We start from the raw sequence: 20,874 nt of genomic DNA, 5'->3' as shown, positions 1-20,874 counted from the left end.
ATTTTCATAAAAGGAATATCATGAGGGCATCTCTGGGACAATCCATTCTACTTCCTCATGGAAGTAGATAGTATGGTATTCAATAACAGTAGCGATGACCAGGACAATAATTACAGTGTCTCATATCCTTTCCCCAGCTAACCTAAACAGTGTGAGGGGAAAATGCTTGTTAATCTTATAATATTCTTAACTATATCTCTATCCCACATTCAAGTTAGACCTGAGAAAGGCCAATTTTAAAATATCTTTACCATTGCTGAAGGGATAATTCACAACAGTCAGAAGACATTTGTTTAGTCATGTATTTAATCATTTATTGAATTCCTACTATGTTCAGGAACTACTAAGTGCTGTTTTCGTTAGCCAGGGCCTCTGTAAAAAAGGTGTTACAAATGGGTGGCTTACAACAGAAATTTGTCTCATAGTTCTCAGGGGTAGGAGTTTGAGATCAAGGCATCTTTTCTTCTCTGGACCATGAGGAAGAATCTGTTTCATGCCCACCTGCTAGCTTCTGGTGGTTGCTGGCAATCTTTGGTGTTTCAAAGATGGCTTGTAGAAACATCACCCTAATCTCCGCCTTCACTTCACATGGCGTTCTCCCTGTGTGTTGTGTCCAAATTTCACCTTTTTATAAGGGCATCAGTCATATTGGATTAGAGGCCCACCCTACTCCAGCATGATCTCATCTTAACTAATTGTATCTGCAACGACTCTCTTTTCAAATAAGGTCACACTTTGAGGTCCTAGAGGCTAAGAATTTAACATACGAATTTTGTGGGGACATGTGTCAACAAATGCCAAAGCCCTGAATATCAATAAAGTCTGCTCTCTGCCCTCAAGGAGCTCTCACAGAAGAGGAGGAGAGAGATAATGTGTTAGTCCGTTTTCACACTGCTGTAAAGAACTACCTGAGACTGGGCAATTTATAAAGAAAAGAGGTGTAATTGACTCACAGTTCCACATGGTTGGGGAGGCCTCAGGAAAATTAGAATCATGACAGAAGGCAAAGGGGAAGCAAAGCATGTCTTATATGGCGGCAGGAGAGAGCGAGCAAAGGAGGAAGGGCCAAACTTTTAAACCATCAAATCTCATGAGAACTCCCTCACTGTCATGAGAACAGCATGGGGGGAACCACCCTCATGATCCAATCCCTTCCCAACAGGTCTCTCTCCTGACACTCGGGGATTACAATTCGGGATGAGATTTGGGTGAGGACACAGAGCCAAACCATATCACATAACATTAAAAGTTGAATGTAGTGAGGGCAATGATAGAGACATGCAATAGAGAATTGTGGAAGTTCAGAGAAGAAAGGATATGTAGCCAACCTTGGGACACTGATGACAGTTTCCAGGAGGCTACACCTGAGCTGAGACTTAAGATGAACGTCAAATGAGGGGCAATGAGAAGTGATAGCACTCTGGGCTGAGGAGACAGCATAAGCAAAAGCATGGAGAGGAGAAACAGCTCTGGGTGTGCAGGGAACTCTCACCTGCTTGCTGTTGTGAAGGGTAGATTGCTCGGCAGAGAGTGGCAAGAAAGGATAGAATGAGGCTCTGGAAAGTCTTATGTGTCACATAAAGGAGGCCTCGGTTCCTGCTGTTAGGCAATGAAAGCTCCCAGTCAGAGTGGCTTGCTATTGTGGTAGTATAGGGTGGCAGCAGGACTAGAAAGGAGAGAATTAGCTAGGTTAAATTAATCAAGGCTTAGGAACAGGAGAATGAGGGACTATATATATCAGAAGCAGCAATAAAGAACAATTGCCCTTGGCGGAGCAAGATGGCCGAATAGGAACAGCTCCAGTCTCCAACTCCCGGCGCGAGCGACACAGAAGACCAGTGATTTCCGCATTTTCAACTGACGTACTGGGGTCATCTCACTGGGGAGTGCCGGACAATCGGTGCTGGTCAGCTGCTGTAGCCTGACCAGCGAGAGCTGAAGCAGGGCGAGGCATTGCCTCACCTGGGAAGCGCAAGGGGGAAGGGAACCCCTTTTCCTAGCCAGGCGAACTGAGACACACAACACCTGGAAAATCGGGTAATTCCCATCCCAATACTGCGCTTTAAGCAAATGGGCACACCAGGAGATTATACCCACACCTGGCCAGGAGGGTCCCACAGCCACGGAGCCTCCCTCATTGCTAGCACAGCAGTCTGCCATCTAACCGCAAGGCAGCGGCAAGGCTGGGGGAGGGGCGCCCGCCATTGCTGAGGCTTAAGTAGGTAAACAAAGCTGCTGGGAAGCTGGAACTGGGTGGAGCTCACAGCAGCTCAAGGAAACCTGCCTGTCTCTGTAGACTCCAACTCTGGGGACAGGGCACAGCTAAAAAACAACAGGGGAAGCAGCAGAGGCCTGTGCAGATGCGAACGACTCTGTCTGACAGCTTTGAAGAGGCAGTGGATCTCCCAACACGGAGGTTGAGATCTGAGAACGGACAGACTGCCTGCTCAAGTGGGTCCCTGACCCCTGAGTAGCCTAACTGGGAGACATCCCCCACTAGGGGCAGTCTGACACCCCACACCTCACAGGGTGGAGTACACCCCTGAGAGGAAGCTTCCAAAGTAAGAATCAGACAGGTACACTCGCTGTTCAGCAATATTCTATCTTCTGTAACCTCTGCTGCTGATACCCAGGCAAACAGGGTCTGGAGTGGACCTCAAGCAATCTTCAACAGACCTACAGCTGAGGGTCCTGACTATTAGAAGGAAAACTATCAAACAGGAAGAACACCTATACCAAAACCCCATCAGTACGTCAACATCATCAAAGACCAGAGGCAGATAAAACCACAAAGATGGGGAAGAAGCAGGGCAGAAAAGCTGGAAATTCAAAAAATAAGAGCACATCTCCCCCTGCAAAGGAGCGCAGCTCATCGCCAGCAACGGATCAAAGCTGGTCAGAGAATGACTTTGACGAGATGAGAGAAGAAGGCTTCAGTCCATCAAACTTCTCAGAGCTAAAGGAGGAATTACGTACCCAACGCAAAGAAACTGAAAATCTTGAAAAAAGAGTGGAAGAATTGATAGCTAGAATAATTAATGCAGAGAAGGTCATAAATGAAATGACAGAGATGAAAACCATGACACGAGAAATACGTGACAAATCCACAAGCTTCAGTAACTGACTCGATCAACTGGAAGAAAGAGTATCAGCAATTGAGGATCAAATGAATGAAATGAAGCGAGAAGAGAAACCAAAAGAAGAAAGAAGAAAAAGAAATGAACAAAGCCTGCAAGAAGTATGGGATTATGTAAAAAGACCAAATCTACGTCTGATTGGGGTGCCTGAAAGTGAGGGGGAAAATGGAACCAAGTTGGTTGGAAAACACTCTTCAGGATATCATCCAGGAGAACTTCCCCAACCTAGCAAGGCAGACCAACATTCAAATTCAGGAAATACAGAGAACACCACAAAGATACTCCTCGAGAAGAGCAACTCCAAGACACATCATTGCCAGATTCACCAAAGTTGAAATGAAGGAAAAAATCTTTTTTTTTTTTTTTTTTTTTTTTTGAGACGGAGTCTGGCTCTGTCGCCCAGGCTGGAGTGCGGTGGCCGGATCTCAGCTCACTGCAAGCTCTGCCTCCCAGGTTCATGCCATTCTCCTGCCTCAGCCTCCCAAGTAGCTGGGACTACAGGCGCCCGCCTCGTCGCCCGGCTAGTTTTTTGTATTCTTTAGTAGAGACGGGGTTTCACCGTATTAGCCAGGGTGGTCTCGATCTCCTGACCTTGTGATCCGCCCGTCTCGGCCTCCCAAAGTGCTAGGATTACAGGCTTGAGCCACCGCGCCTGGCCAACGAAAAAATCTTAAGGGCAGCCAGAGAGAAAGGTCGGGTTACCCACAAAGGGAAGCCCATCAGACTAACAGCAGACCTCTCGGCAGAAACTCTACAAGCCAGAAGAGAGTGGGGGCCAATATTCAACATTCTTAAAGAAAAGAATTTTAAACCCAGAATTTCATATCCAGCCAAACTAAGTTTCATCAGTGAAGGAGAAATAAAATCCTTTACAGATAAGCAAATGCTTAGAGATTTTGTCACCACCAGGCCTGCCTTACAAGAGACCCTGAAGGAAGCCCTAAACATGGAAAGGAACAACTGGTACCAGCCATTGCAAAAACATGCCAAAATGTAAAGACCATTGAGGCTAGGAAGAAACTGCATCAACTAACGAGCAAAAAAACCAGTTAATATCATAATGGCAGGATCAAGTTCACACATAACAATATTAACCTTAAATGTTAATGGACTAAATGCTCCAATTAAAAGACACAGACTGGCAAACTGGATAAAGAGTCAAGACCCATCAGTCTGCTGTATTCAGGAGACCCATCTCACATGCAGAGACATACATAGGCTCAAAATAAAGGGATGGAGGAAGATCTACCAAGCAAATGGAGAACAAAAAAAAGCAGGGGTTGCAATCCTAGTCTCTGATAAAATAGACTTTAAACCATCAAAGATCAAAAGAGACAAAGAAGGCCATTACATAATGGTAAAGGGATCAATTCAACAGGAAGAGCTAACTATCCTAAATATATATGCACCCAATACAGGAGCACCCAAATTCATAAAGCAAGTCCTTAGAGACTTACAAAGAGACTTAGACTCCCATACAATAATAATGGGAGACTTCAACACTCCACTGTCAACATTAGACAGATCAATGAGACAGAAAGTTAACAAGGATATCCAGGAATTGAACTCATCTCTGCACCAAGCGGACCTAATAGACATCTATAGAACTCTCCATCCCAAATCAACAATATACATTCTTCTCAGCACCACATCGCACTTATTCCAAAATTGACCACATATTTGGAAGTAAAACACTCCTTAGCAAATGTAAAAGAACAGAAATTATAACAAACTGTCTATCAGACCACAGTGCAATCAAACTAGAACTCAGGACTAAGAAACTCAATCAAAACCGCTCAACTACATGGAAACTGAACAACCTGCTCCTGAATGACTACTGGGTACATAATGAAATGAAGGCAGAAATAAAGATGTTCTTTGAAACCAATGAGAACAAAGACACAACATACCAGAATCTCTGGGACACATTTAAAGCAGTGTGTAGAGGGAAATTTATAGCACTAAATGCCCACAAGAGAAAGCTGGAAAGATCTAAAATTGACACTCTAACATCACAATTAAAAGAACTGGAGAAGCAAGAGCAAACACATTCAAAAGCTAGCAGAAGGCAAGAAATAACTAAGATCAGAGCAGAACTGAAGGAGATTGAGACACAAAAACCCCTCCAAAAAATCAATGAATCCAGGAGCTGATTTTTTGAAAAGATCAACAAAATTGACAGACCGCTAGCAAGACTAATAAAGAAGAAAAGAGAGAGGAATCAAATAGACGCAATAAAAAATGATAAAGGGGATATCACCACGGACCCCACAGAAATACAAACTACCATCAGAGAATACTATAAACACCTCTACGCAAATAAACTAGAAAATCTAGAAGAAATGGATAATTTCCTGGACACTTACACTCTTCCAAGACTAAACCAGGAAGAAGTTGAATCCCTGAATAGACCAATAGCAGGCTCTGAAATTGAGGCAATAATTAATAGCCTACCAACCAAAAAAAGTCCAGGACCAGATGGATTCACAGCTGAATTCTACCAGAGGTACAAGGAGGAGCTGGTACCATTCCTTCTGAAACTATTCCAATCAATTGAAAAAGAGGGAATCCTCCCTAATTCATTTTATGAGGCCAACATCATCCTGATACCAAAGCCTGACAGAGACACAACAAAAAAAGAAAATTTTAGACCAATATCCCTGATGAACATCAATGCAAAAATCCTCAATAAAATACTGCTAAACCGGATTCAGCAGCACATCAAAAAGCTTATCCACCATGATCAAGTGGGCTTCATCCCCGGGATGCAAGGCTGGTTCAACATTCACAAATCAATAAACGTAATCCAGCATATAAACAGAACCAAAGACAAGAACCACATGATTGTCTCAATAGATGCAGAAAAGGCTTTTGACAAAATTCAACAGCCCTTCATGCTAAAAACGCTCAATAAATTCGGTATTGATGGAACGTACCTCAAAATAATAAGAGCTATTTATGACAAGCCCACAGCCAATATCATACTGAATGGGCAAAAACTGGAAAAATTCCCTTTGAAAACTGGCACAAGACAGGGATGCCCTCTCTCACCACTCCTATTCAACATAGTCTTGGAAGTTCTGGCTAGGGCAATCAGTCAAGAGAAAGAAATAAAGGGTATCCAGTTAGGAAAACAATAAGTCAAATTGTCCCTGTTTGCAGATGACATGATTGTATATTTAGAAAACCCCATTGTCTCAGCCCAAAATCTCCTTAAGCTGATAAGCAACTTCAGCAAAGTCTCAGGATACAAAATCAATGTGCAAAAATCACAAGCATTCTTATACACCAGTAACAGACAAACAGAGAGCCAAATCATGAATGAACTTCCATTCACAATTGCTTCAAAGATAATAAAATACCTAGGAATCCAACTTACAAGGGATGTAAAGGACCTCTTCAAGGAGAACTACAAACCACTGCTCATTGAAATAAAAGAGGACACTAACAAATGGAAGAACATACCATGCTCATGGATAGGAAGAATGAATATCGTGAAAATGGCCATACTGCCCAAGGTTATTTATAGATTCAATGCCATCCCCATCAAGCTACCAATGAGTTTCTTCACAGAACTGGAAAAAATGGCTTTAAAGTTCATATGGAACCAAAAAAGAGCCTGCATTGCCAAGACAATCCTAAGTCAAAAGAACAAAGCTGGAGGCATCATGCTACCTGACTTCAAACTATGCTACAAGGCTACAGTAACCAAAACAGCATGGTACTGGTACCAAAACAGAGATATAGACCAATGGAATGGAACAGAGTCCTCAGAAATAATACCACACATCTACAGCCATCTGATCTTTGACAAACCTGAGAGAAACAAGAAATGGGGAAAGCACTCCCTGTTTAATAAATGGTGCTGGGAAAATTGGCTAGCCATAAGTAGAAAGCTGAAACTGGATCCTTTCCTTACTCCTTATACGAAAATTAATTCAAGATGGATTAGAGACTTAAATGTTAGACCTAATACCATAAAAACCCTAGAAGAAAACCTAGGTAGTACCATTCAGGACATAGGCATGGGCAAGGACTTCATGTCTAAAACACCAAAAGCAACAGCAGCAAAAGCCAAAATTGACAAATGGGATATGATTAAACTAAAGAGCTTCTGCACAGCAAAAGAAACTACCATCAGAGTGAACAGGCAACCTACAGAATGGGAGAAAATTTTTGCAATCTACTCATCTGACAAATATCCAGACTCTACAAAGAACTCAAACAAATTTACAAGAAAAAAACAAACAACCCCATCAAAAAGTGGGCAAAGGATATGAACAGACATTTCTCAAAAGAAGACATTCATACAGCCAACAGACACATGAAAAAATGCTCATCATCACTGGCCATCAGAGAAATGCAAATCAAAACCACAATGAGATACCATCTCACACCAGTTAGAATGGCAATCATTAAAAAGTCAGGAAACAACAGGTGCTGGAGAGGATGTGGAGAAATAGGAACACTTTTACACTGTTGGTGGGATTGTAAACTAGTTCAATCATTATGGAAAACAGTATGGCAATTCCTCAAGGATCTAGAACTAGATGTACCATATGACCCAGCCATCCCACTACTGGGTATATACCCAAAGGATTATAAATCATGCTGCTATAAAGACACATGCACACGTATGTTTACTGCAGCACTATTCACAATAGCAAAGACTTGGAATCAACCCAAATGTCCATTTGTGACAGACTGGATTAAGAAAATGTGGCACATATACACCATGGAATATTATGCAGCCATGAAAAAGGATGAGTTTGCATCCTTTGTAGGGACATGGATGCAGCTGGAAACCATCATTCTTAGCAAACTATCACAAGAACAGAAAACCAAACACTACATGTTCTCACTCATAGGTGGGAACTGAACAGTGAGATCACTTGGACTCAGGAAGGGGAACATCACACATCAGGGCCTATCATGGGTAGGGGGGAGCGGGGAGGGATTGCATTGGGAGTTATACCTGATATAAATGACGAATTGATGGGTGCTGACGAGTTGATGGGTGCAGCACACCAACATGGCACAAGTATACATATGTAACAAACCTGCACGTTATGCACATGTACCCTAGAACTTAAAGTATAATAAAAAAAAAAAATTAAAAAAAATTTTAAAAAAAAAGAACAATTGCCAGATAGTTTGGAAAATCTCCATCATTATAGCTGAATATGAGAAGACAGAACTTTCCTTTAACCTTTATTATTTTCAAAAATATATATTTAAAAACTCTCTTCTGATTCTTGATTTTCTCACAAACAGGGTCATTGCCATTTCATTGACTAAGATCAGCTTCCATCAAACTTTCTATACCATCCAGATGCTCATGGTCAATGTCCTAGGCCTGCACACTTGTAAACATTATAAAGAACGACAGACCAACCTTCAAAATAAAGTCATGACACTGTTGGATGAAAAGTCCTACTGTCTTCTTAATGACATTTTCCATGTTCAGGTAACTAGCTAGTATTATACTTCTGCACGAATAACCATGGGCAGGCACAGCAACTCCTCTCTGGTGCATTGTGACTCAGCATCTCTTTGGTATGTATTTCTGGAGTATCCAGATAGTGAGTAAATGGCTCCCAATCCTCTTTGGATGTGCATCCACATTCTTGACATATTAGAGGTATCTTGAAATACCATACTCAAAAAAATCCAAATGACCACCTGCTGACTCATTTTTTTCTTACCTTTCTATCATAGCTGTGCTAGCTACTCTGGGACACAAAATCTCTCTTTTCCCACAAGTGATGCCAGTGCAGAGACTGTGCCCTGTCTTTTCCTGAATTATCTAACACAGGGGTCCCCAGCCCCTGGTACTAGTCCATGGCCTGTTAGAAACCAGACCACACAGCAGGAAGTAACCAGTGGGTGAGCAAGTGAAGCTTCATCTCTATTTATAGCCACTCCCCATTGCTCACATTACCACCTAAGCTCCTCCTATTGTCAGATCAGCAGCAGCATTAGATTCCCATAGGAGCATGAACCCTATTGTGAACTGTGCATGCAAGCGATCTAGGCTGCATGCTCCTTATGAGAATCTAATGCCTGATGATCTGTCACTGTCTCCCATCAACCCCATATGGGACCATCTAGTTGCAAGGAAACAAGCTCAGGGCTCCCACTGATTCTATCTACATTATGGTGAGTTGTATAATTATTTCATCATATATTACAGTGTAATAATAATAGAAGTAAAGTGCACAATAAATGTAATGCACCTGAATCATCCCAAAATCATCCCCCCCTGCCCCAGTTCATGGAAAAACTGTTTTCCACAAAACTGGTCCCTGGAGCCAAAAAGGTTGGGACCACTTATCTAACACATGAGGATTTTAAGACACAGAATAGTTAAGTGTTTTGCCCAAAGTCGTACAGCCAGTAGTTCCCTTTGCTATTTTCCCATGCTTCATATTCTCATAATTCTTTGTACAGTTTCCTATTTCTCGGGAGATTTCCAGGATGAGCACCTTGAAAAAGCAAAACCAATTGGAAATGTTGTTTATGAAGATCTTGGAGCAGGTAAGAGCATCTGTGGGTCAAGAAGTTGGGGGTGGCCAGGCGCGGTGGCTCACGCCTGTAATCCTAGCACTTTGGGAGGCCGAGGCAGGCGGATCACGAGGTCAGGAGATCAAGACCATCCTGGCTAACACGGTGAAACCCCGTCTCTACTAAAAAAATACAAAAAATTAGCTGGGCGTGGTGGCGGGCGCCTGGAGTCCCAGCTACTCGGGAGGCTGAGGCAGGAGAATGGCGTTATCCCGGGAGGCGGAGCTTGCAGTGAGCCGACTTTGAGCCACTGCACTCCAGCCTGGGCGACAGAGTGAGACTCTGTCTCAAAAAAATAAATAAATAAAAGAAGTCGGGAGAAGAAAACTGGGCAAATCACCACGAAGCCAGGTGGTTTGACCGCATTGGCAAGAGGCTTTTGCATATGTGAAGGCTTTATCCTAAAGTGCTTCATTCTCCTCCATCCTTCCAAACCTCAAGCTAAAGGTCTGTTTAGAATTTAGATGCCTTGAAAAGAGTCCCTTAACATCACTCCTAGGAGTCTGGCCTCTCTCAGCCCTCATTTTTTCATGCTTTGTTGAGATATAATGTACCAAAGTGGTTACATATGCAGACTCTGTAGTCAGACCGCTGAGGTTTGAACCCCCAGGCCTATCACTTGCTACCTGAGCAACCTCAAGCAGTGACTTACCCTCTCTACGTTTCTGCTTTATCATCTATCAAATGGAGGAAAATAATAGTACCTAGCTCACTGGGATGTAAGTTTAAATGACTAAATTATATGTAGAAACCCTTAGAACAGTGCCTCTTTCATAAGAAACACTCAACAAGAGTTAGCTCTCTCTCTTCCAGTAATATCATGACTGTCTGCTATATATTGATCACCAAATTTATATTTCAGTCCCCACCTCTCTTATAAAAACTAAAACCATATTCCTAAGAACCTTCTAGATATTCCACTTGGATGTAGTGACTCACGCTGAGTTGAGTGTCTAATGCTAAATTCATTTTTTTACTATAGTGCCCTTTCTTCCTCATCCTGACCCTGATCCTTGATTTCATTAGTAGCAAATTATGCCATTCTGTATTATTTAAAGTTATCCTTACCTTCTTTTTCACCCACATTCCCACATTTACTCACGGCCAAGTCCTACTATTTTTACCTTAGAGAGTCTCTGGAATCTCCTTGTCCTCCCTTCCTATTGCCATAGTTCAGGCTCTTAATCATCTTTTCCTGGACTATTTCCATAGATTTCCAAAAAACTCTGTGCTTCACACCTCTCTGCTTCAATTAATCCTTCATATAATTCTCAGAGTATATGCAAATCACACCAACCCATACTTTATACCCTCGAAATAAGTCCCAGTGGTAACAAGATAAAAGCCAAAAGATTTCTTTTTAACCTAGAGAAATGGTGCTCATCTTTCAATGTCACCTCTTTGGTGAGAACTTCCCTAGATCACTAGACATGACTAACTCTTCTTCCACCAGGCTTCTGTAAGGCTTTGAACACATGTCTAGTTATACTATACACTCTATACTATTATGGTATATTGCCATTCATTGCTTATATATCTGTTTCCCCCTCAGGAGATCGTGAGCCTCTTTTTTTTTTTTTTTTTTTTTTTTTTGTAACAGAGTCTTGCTCTGTCACCCAGGCTGAAGTGCAATGGTGCGGTCTCGGCTCACTGCAGCCTCCGCCTCTGAGGTTCAAGCGATTCTCCTGCCTCAGCCTCCCGACTAGCTGGGACTACAGGCACGCACCACCACACCTAGCTAATTTTTGTATTTTTAGTAGAAATGGGGTTTCAGTATGTTGGCCAGGCTGTTCTCAAATTCCTGACCTCGTGATCCCCACCTCAGCCTCCCAAAGTGCTGGGATTACATGCGTGAGCCACCGCACCCAGCCTGTAAGCTTCTTAAGAACAGAGAGTCTCTTAACATTTCTATATCACTATTGATGAGCAATGTGCCTCATAATTGTACATAATAAATGATCGATATAAGTTTATGGCATTATATCATATTTATAATACAGCTTTCTTCTTCTCCACTTCAGGTCATAGGCAAGACAATATCAGTAGTTTCTAAATGTCAGGCTTTAGACTGTTTGCATCACAAGTATTTACAAGAAGCTCCTTTAAAAATATGGATTTGTGAGTTCTAACTCTAAAGATTGAAAAAGTAGGATGTGGATTGGGCCTCGGAATCTATCTAGTTGTTTACTTTTGTTGTAAAACTTTTCAGTTGGTACTGAAGCAGAATCTTGTTTGGAAACTGCTACCAAAGCTGTTTTCGATTGTGTACTGACAAGTCTTTGGACCATTAACTATCTGTGTGACCCTGGGCAAGTTACTTAACCTCTCTGTGCCCAAATTTTCTCAGTAAATAGATTCAATAGTACCACTGTATATGGATGTTGTGAGGATTAAATGAGTTAATTATGTAAAGGGTATCCTGCAGTACTTGGAACATAGTAAGTACAATGTAAGTGTTGACTTTTTTTTCACATTAGAGAGAACCCAATCCTCATTTTAAATTGGAAGAAACCAGGCCAATGTTTTATTATTGAATTCATGCTTTTTTGTTCCTGCTTTGTTCTCTTTGATTTATGAATAATTCATTGACAAGGCTGTCCTTAGATTAAAACTTACATTTCTATCTCCCCATCTTTTTAAAGATACCAGTCAAAATCAAAACAATGTAGTGCTTACCTCCTCATTAAACTGTTCTCAGGGCTAGGCAAAGGGCTAAGTATTCGGTGACAGAATGGGGCTGTAGGAGTAGACTTACGTATATGTGAACATGGCAGGTTGTAACACTTTATAATGACTGTCAAGCACAAAGAGAAAGAATGGGTTAACTCAGTCTCTTCTCAGAGGGAAACAAAAAGCAGCCATTAGCAGTCTGGAGCAGTGAGAATTGGGGAGTGGGTTTTCTCCATTGTGACACCTTACACAGTGGTAAGGCAGAGCCTGTTACATAAGTGGTTGACACTAAAACGTAGGCTCCATATTTTGTTTGAGACTGTATTCCCAGTACCTAGAACACCACCTGACCCTCATAGACGCACAATAAATGCTTGATGAGTGAATAAATAATTCAGATTACTTAGGGAAGGGTAGTCTATGTGAGAAAAGGGACACATGATCTGTTTTTTAAGTGTAACACATACCACATTTCAAACTAGAATAGCTCAGCTGCCAGCAGGGCGAGGACTAATTTTGTTTAACACCTAGCCCAGGGGGTGCTCAGTAAGCATGTGCTGAATATACGTTGGTTGAATAAATGTCAAGTAGATTTCCCCAGGAGAACTTTATTGTTCAATAGATTAAAATGACTCAGAATTAACAAACCAGTTATTTTTATGTAATGAGCACTTCAGTTGGCTTTTGTGGGTACCCCTAAAACTCCATCTATCCTCCAAATTTGCACTATCTTTACACAAAGATTTGACGAAGAGTCCATTCCAGCCAGCTCTGTCCAAATAGCCACAAATTCTAAGTTAATGGAACAAAAAATAATACAAAGTTACTGGAAAGAAAAAATTGAACTTAGTTCTTTCGCTGCATCATAAGCAAACCCGGAAACTCAATGGATACATATGCATACCCATACGTATGTAAAAAAAAACCTGACATCCTATAGTGTTTCTCTTTCTCTTTCTGTATCTTGTCCAGACAGTGAAAGAGGAATGGATTATTTTTATCATTCATGAGGCCCAGTTTATGGATTCGACCTCCTGGAGATTTATGGAGAAGCTTATCCAGACTGTTCCTATCTTCATCATTATGTCCCTGTGTCCCTTTGTTGACATTCCCTGTGCAGCTGCCAGTGCCATAATGAAGAACAGGAACACCACCTACATCACCGTTGGTGCAGTACAGCCTAACGACATCACCGACAAGATCTGTCTTGACCTCAATGTGAGCTGCATCCCCAAAGAACTGGACTTGTAAGTAACCTCTTTCTATTCTGAACTCTTGACATCTGCATTCATTCCCTCGGTCCAGACTTCATCAGATTTCTTAGTATGTGTCTTGATGTGCCTATTTCAGTATCTTTCCTGGCCCCACCTTTAAAAAATTTTTTCTTTTCTTTTTTTTTTGTTTTCTTTTGAGATAGGGTGTCACTCTGTCACCCAGGCTGGAGTGTAGTGGTGCCATCATGGCTCACTGCAGCCTTGACCTCCTGGGCTCAAGCCATCCTCCTGCCTCAGCTTTCTGAGTAGCCAGAACTACAGGTGTGTACCCCTGGTAAATTTTTTATTTCTGTAGAGATGGGGTCTCACAGTGTTGCCCAGGCTGATCTTGAACTCCTGGGCTCAAGCAATCCTCCCATCTCAGCTTCCCAAAATGCTGGGATTACAGGCATGAGCCACTGTGCTTGGTCTGGTCCACCTTTTGAAGGGGCCATTCATGATGCTTGGTAGGATGGATGTTGCTCACCTTTTCCATGTTGTCTCCCTGTTACGCCTTCTCCAACTTTGCTTAGTGAAAGGCTCTGTTTCCCTTTCATCATGGGGGCTATGGGTATACTCACTTTAACCTGCAGTGAAGAAGAGCGTTGTTACGGGCAAGTGACAGGAAAGGCAAACTGGTAAGCGTTAAAGACTATGACCTGCAACTAAGCAAGGTCTTACCTGGCTGGCAATGGTGTGGTCTGGTATTGGTGTTCTCTGTCTATGGTGGATGTGGAAAGCTGACTCACTGGTGAGTGCTCTCTGAGCTTTTCAGTGGTTCCTCTCCTGGGGTTTCCTTTGGGTTTTTTTGTTTGTTTTTTGGTTTTGTTTGTTTTTTAGACCTAGTTTCGCTCTTGTTGCCCAGGCTGGAGTGCAATGGCGCAATTTCCGCTCACCGCAACCTTCACCTCCCAAGTTCAAGCAATTCTCCTGCCTCAGCCTCCTGAGTAGCTGGGATTGCAGGCATGCCCCATGACGCCCAGCTAATTTTGTATTTAGTGGAGATGAGGTTTATCCACGTTGATCAGGCTGGTCTTGAACTCCCGACCTCAGGTGATCCGCCCTCCTCGGCCTCCCAAAGTGCTGGGATTACAGGTGTGAGCCGCGGAGCCCGGCTCTCCTGGGTCTTGACAGCAGTCACCTTAACAACATAGGGAATGTTTCTTCTTTAGCTGGCTGTTTACAGCCCATCTTAGTATCTGCAATGAGGTTGCCCTCCTTCTGGAAGAAAGATGTCTTGAACAAAGGCTAATTTAAGATCACTCCAGGCACCAATCTGGCACTCACTCTCTCTGTTTCTCTTTCTCTCTCTCTCCCTTTCTCTCTGTTTAAATTATATAGAACATGTATATCTTTCCAAAGCCAAAAAGGTACATCCTTAGTCTTGCTTCCCTCCCTTATCCTATAGGTAACCATTTTGATTAGTTTTTGGTTTATCCTTCCAATGTCTGTTTTAAAAACTATAAATAAAGTGTGTGCATACTTATTGTATACACACATACGTGAAATAAAAAGAAAACAAAGCAATGCCTGAAAATTGAAAACAAACAGAAACAAATGAAGAATGACAAGAAATTATTTTCAAGTGATTGAGAAGACTTAAATGTTTTTCCTTCCTGAAAGTTGTATCTTCAGTGTAAACAGATTGCCTTGTTTTCACTACAGGTACGTGGTGGAGGGAAGCTGTGGGATTCCATTTTACTGTGAAGAATTGCTTAAAAACTTGGAACATCACAAGGTACTCGTTTTCCAACAAACGGAGTCTGAGGAAAAGACAAATAGGGCCTGGAATAACCTGTTCAGTAAGTCCTGCAGTGATGGTTCTTTCTTACTCTGTTCTGCCTAACTTAAGTCTTCATTCAGAGAAGGTAGCAAAAATGGGCTATTCCACAGGCTACTTCCTGTAGAGTCAGAGGGTTCTGGCGAGCCAGGAATTATTGGATCTGACATTCCAGATTGTAAGAGAACTTAACATTGCCTGGGACTCACTGGACTTGGCTAAAGAGTGTATAACCATGGCTGGGCGTGGCGGCTCACGCCTAAATCTCAGCACTTTTGGAGCCCGAGGCGGGCAGATCACTTGAGGTCAGGAGTTCAAGACCAGCCTGGCCAACATGGTGAAACCCCATCTGTACTAAAAATACAAAAATTAGCCAGGTGTGGTGGTGGGCGCCTGTAATCCCAGCTACTCGGCAGGCTGAGGCAGGAGAATCTCTTCAGCCTGGGAGGCGGAGGTTGCAGTGAGCTGAGATTGCACCACTGCACTCCAGCCTGGGCAACAGAGTGAGACTCTGTCCAAAAAAAAAAAAAGTATAGTAGAAATGAAAGGACACTGACAAATCTTAAGGCCCAGAACTGAAGGGCCACTTTGATGTTATTTTCAAAACCTTTTCTTTTTTGCCAGAGGTAAAATTTCTAGTATGAAGTGAGTTATCAACAAAGATCCTGTGCTACACAGATATACACCAGGATGAAATGTGAAGTGATGGCATGAAGGAGGCCAGTTGGAATTTTTCGGAAAATAATTTTATTGCAGGGAGAAGGGTGGGGGCCAGAGAATACAAGTTGGAAAGTAGAGAATTAAGGCTAGATAGAACAGGCTTTAAGTGGGACTTTTTTTGTTTGCACTCCCTTGGTGTTTCTGAGTTGCTAGATTCTTCAGCTCTAAGTCTCGGACATGTGAGGCAGAAAGAAAGCCCTGCCATGGGACCCACTGCCACGTTTTTCCTTGGATCCTAAGGTCCCTAGCTGGTCTGACTTCTCTCCACCTTCAATGTTATCTTCTGTTTGTTTTACACATAATGTCTAGGGGTTTTAATTATATTTAGCAGGAGGAATAGGGAAAAACATACCAACTCTCTCTTCCTGGAATCAGAAGCTTCTTCATTTTTTTGTGACTCCAATTAAGTGATAAGATGATTTAACAGCTATAAGCACAACGTGTATTAATATTACTAAACCTAGAGGGTCAAAACTTATTCCTCTGTGACTGAATTTAAAGACAAGAATATAGATGTGAGATCAGTGTCATGTTGAAGTGAATATGGTGCAATAAAGGACTTATGGTGCTGCTGTCTCTATGTAGCAGGATAGAAAATTACCACCTAAAGGTGACAGTGAGGGACATTTCACAAAAAAGATTCCTCTTGCTTCCTAAAAACCCCTGCCTCCTGGGTGAATGAATGATGCTCAGATGTCCCTATCCGTGTTTCAGTCTGTACTGCATCTGTTGCCTCTCACTTCTTGTTCAATAGCATGACTGCAGGGCCATGTGGCCCCCGAGGGCACATCTGTAGGAGAAATGAGACAGAAGGTTGTCTGAGAGAACAGGGCAAAGTTCCAACTTTTTTTTTTTAAGGAGCAAGAAACATAAGCTTGCTTTTTAAGAAAAGATCAATTTTGTTTTTTTTTCTGGATGATTGTGATGCAAAAATAGAGAAGACTTTCTCTGGCCAAATTAGTTTTAAAGATGATAATGGATCATTATATCGATAATGACTGCTATGATCATTATTTTAGACTAAATAATTCCATTATAATAATATTAAGATGCCAGTGGATTAAAGGAAAGTGATATGTAAATATAAATACTGCGGAGTAAATATTATTTCCGAATTTTATACATTTGTTTACTTTGTTCATTTGTTCAATAAATGTTATGTAGTATCTGTTATGAGCTTTTTTTTTTTGAGACAGAGTCTCACTCGGTTGCCCAGGTTGGAGTGCAGTGGAGCGATCTCAGCTCACTGCAATCTCCGTCTCCTGGGCTCAAGCAATTCTCCTGTCTCAGCCTCCCGAGTAGCTGGGATTACAGGCATGCGCCACTAGTGCCCAGCTAATTTTCGTATTTTCAGTAGAGACAGGGTTTTGCCATGTTGGCCAGGCTGGTCTTGAACTCCTGACCTCAAATGATCCACCCGCCTCGGCCTCCCAAAGTGCTGGGATTACAGGTGTGAGCCACTGTGCCTGGCCCTGTTATGAGCTTTTTAAAACATAATCAGGTGTCTTCTCTATTTAAAACCCTTTAGCGTCTTTTGTGTCCTAATTTTTAAAAATTGAAATTAAGGAGAGATTCTGGTTACACAATATTGTGAATGCACTACAGGCCGCTGAATTGTATACTTTAAAATAATTAATTGCATGTTAGCTGAATTTCACTTCAATTAAAAAAATAAATATGATACATAATTCTGGACTGGATCCTATACTGGAAGAAAAGAGAATGTCAAAGGATATTATTTGGTCAATTCACAAAATTGGGATATGGACAGTAGACTAAAGTATTGTATCAATGTTAAATTTATTTTTTGAGACACTCTGTCGCCCAGACCGGAGTGCAGTGGCACGATCTTGGCTCACTGCAGCCTCCGCCTCCTGGGTTCAAACAATTCTCTGTCTCAGCCTCCTGAGTATCTGGGATTACAGGCAACTGCCACCACACCTGGCTGATTTTTTTTTTGCATTTTTAGTAGAGACCGGGTTTCACCACCTTAGCCAGGCTGGTCTTGAATTCCTGAACTCGTGATCCACCCGCCTCGGCCTCCCAAAGTGCTGGGATTACAGGCGTGAGCCACTCAGCCCGACCAATGTTAAGTTTCTTGAAGGTGATAATTATACTCTAGTTATATAAGAAAGTGTTGGCCAGGTGCAGTGGCCCACACCTGTAATCCCAGTTCTTTGGGAGTCTGAGGGGGCCAGATCGCTTGAGCCCAGGAGTTTGAGACCTTCCTGGACAACATGACAAAACCCCATCTCTACTAAAAATACAAAAATTAGCAGGGTGTGGTGTTGCACGCCTGTAGCCCCAGCTACCTGGGAGGCTGAGGTGGGAGAATTGCTTGAGCCAGGGAGGTTGAGGCTGCAGCAAGCTATGATCACGCCTCTCCACTCCAGTCTGGGCAATAGGAGTGAGACCCTGTCTCAAAAAAACAAAACAAACAAACAAAAGAGTGTCAATATTTTTAGAAAATACAGAGTTTCAAGTATTTGGGAGTATAGGGTGTGATGTGTGTGACTTATATTCAAATGCTTCAGAAAAATATGTACACATAGAAGGAACCTAGGATATAGTAAATGGGGCAAAGGCTGACAACAGGTGAACCTCAGTAAGGAGTACATTCTATGTATCACCCTTTTATTTATTTCACAAAATTGAATTACATTATGAGATTATCCTATTAACGTATTTATCTATTGTTTAATGTTTGTCTCCCATTAGAATGTGAGCTTCATGAGGCAGGGAGTCTTGTGCTGTCCTGAATCCCCAGTCCTAGGAAAATTCCTAGCACCTAGAAGAGGCAATCAGGTTAATACTGGTTGAGTGATGGAAAGAATGGTTGTCTCCGTGCGAGGTCCTGGAAGGGGAAATAAGCATAAAAGAGCATGGACCACATCATACCCTTGAGCCCCACTCTCCTACTCCCAATACATACACACACCCACACACACACACAGGGCCCCCTTTTTGGTATGCTATCCTCCCTTGACTTCCCTGACGCCACACTCCTCCTGTTCCCCTCTCTAACTAGTCATCAGATGCTTCTTGGCTCTCTCCCTGGGTCTACTCCTCTTGGGACATTCTTCAAGTTCTATCCTTAACCCTCTCCTTTTGCTAGCTTGCCAGAATTAGAAACAACTCTTTCCCCAGTTGTTTTCATTTACTCTTCTATTTCTCAGCCTTTGTGTGTGTGTCGAACCCTAACCTCACCCTTAGTTCCACACCCATATTTCCAATTGCCCACTGAACTGTTCCACAGATTCCCTTAAACTTAACACATCTAAAACTTCATGCATTATCCTCCCTCCTCAACCACCCCTCCTTCTGTACTCCATGTCTCTGTCACTTCTATCACTGTCTTGCTTAGGCCCCATTTCCTCCATGTCTTTAGGATTTGCTTTCTCCTTGCCGAACCACTTACCTGGTTCTATCCATCCTCACTTCTTTTTTTTTTTTTTTTTTTTTTTTTTTTTTTTTTTTTTTGAGATGGAGTCTCACTCTGTCACCCAGACTGGAGTGCAGTGGCCAGATCTCAGCTCACTGCAAGCTCCGCCTCCCTGGTTCACGCCATTCTCCTGCCTCAGCCTCCCGAGTAGCTGGGACTACAGGCTCCGCCACCTCGCCCGGCTAGTTTTTTTTTTTTTTGTATTTTTAGTAGAGACGGGGTTTCACCGTGTTAGCCAGGATGGTCTCGATCTCCTGACCTCGTGATCCGCCCGTCTCGGCCTCCCAAAGTGCTGGGATTACAGGCTTGAGCTACCGCGCCCGGCCCCATCCTCACTTCTTGACATTCCATTGTTGTAATTCCTTACATAGTCTTCCCTGTCCTGGTCTCGCGCCTTTTCCATATGCTGCTTCCAGTGCTACCTTCCTAAATATAACTGGTTGGATTACTACTATCTCCTCTTCAGAAATCTGTGATCTTTCCCTCTTGTCTATAAAGTCCAGTCTTCATATTATGGTGTTTAATGCCCTCCATGCTGTGCTCCCAAACTAGCTCTCTGAACACGTCTCCACGTCTCCCACATAGCACTTTAGCATTCCAGCCCCTGCACTTTAGCCATGCTGGGCCGCTTCATTCCCCTAACTCACTAAGTACTCTGAGGTTCCCGTGCCTTTGCATTGGCCTCTCCTCCACTTTCTGCTTAGAATATCTCTTCATCCTTCAAGGATCAATCAAAGTACTTCCTCCTCTATCAAGCTTTTCTGAATCCACCAAGTCTGATTTAATTGTTATTTTCTGTTCCCACAACATGCTACTCTTTGCTCTTTAGCTCTTAAGTCACTCATCCTGGTGTTATAATTGGTTACTTATATATCTGTCTCCATAGATTTTTAAGCCCCTTGGGGGCCAGAAGCATGTGTTATTCACATTTGTAGCCTTCACTGGATATGATGCACAGAAAGTCCTTAATAAATATGTCCTGTATTGATGTGAACTCTGGTGCTTACTGTTTGTGTCCAGTCACATGGCACTCATTTACTGCCTGGCAGTCCAGCTCTTTGCGTACATGACTTAGAGCTCTAGGAAATAAGGAACTTGGTTTTATTCACCTTCCTATTTTCACCTCACCGAGCATAGTCTTGCAGCTATCAAGGACTGCATGAATGGCTGAAGGGACAGAAAAATAATGCATTTTGGAGTACTAGGAAACCAAATTACTAGGCACATTTACTATTCAAACTTCACCAATTAAAATACCTCTTTCTGGCCGGGCGCGGTGGCTCAAGCCTGTAATCCCAGCACTTTGGG

The 20,874-nt window shown here is 42.4% G+C and overlaps 1 protein-coding gene across 3 annotated transcripts in view; it reads left to right on the top strand.

The window, feature by feature from the left end:
• ADCY10 (adenylate cyclase 10) overlaps positions 1-20,874 on the top strand; it is a 106,632-nt gene that overhangs the window by 43,599 nt on the left and 42,159 nt on the right. For all 3 annotated transcript variants that reach the window (XM_010371792.2, XM_010371791.2, XM_010371790.2), the window contains 4 exons: positions 8,412-8,604; positions 9,588-9,674; positions 13,344-13,618; positions 15,290-15,426. In XM_010371792.2, coding sequence (XP_010370094.1) covers positions 8,412-8,604; positions 9,588-9,674; positions 13,344-13,618; positions 15,290-15,426 — 692 coding nt within the window. The remainder of the gene's footprint in view (positions 1-8,411; positions 8,605-9,587; positions 9,675-13,343; positions 13,619-15,289; positions 15,427-20,874) is intronic.

This window comes from Rhinopithecus roxellana, chromosome 8, assembly GCF_007565055.1.
Source record: "Rhinopithecus roxellana isolate Shanxi Qingling chromosome 8, ASM756505v1, whole genome shotgun sequence".
NCBI lineage: Eukaryota > Metazoa > Chordata > Mammalia > Primates > Cercopithecidae > Rhinopithecus > Rhinopithecus roxellana.
The sequence above is the reverse complement of the archived record's forward strand: the minus strand, read 5'-3'. Positions and strand labels throughout refer to the sequence as shown.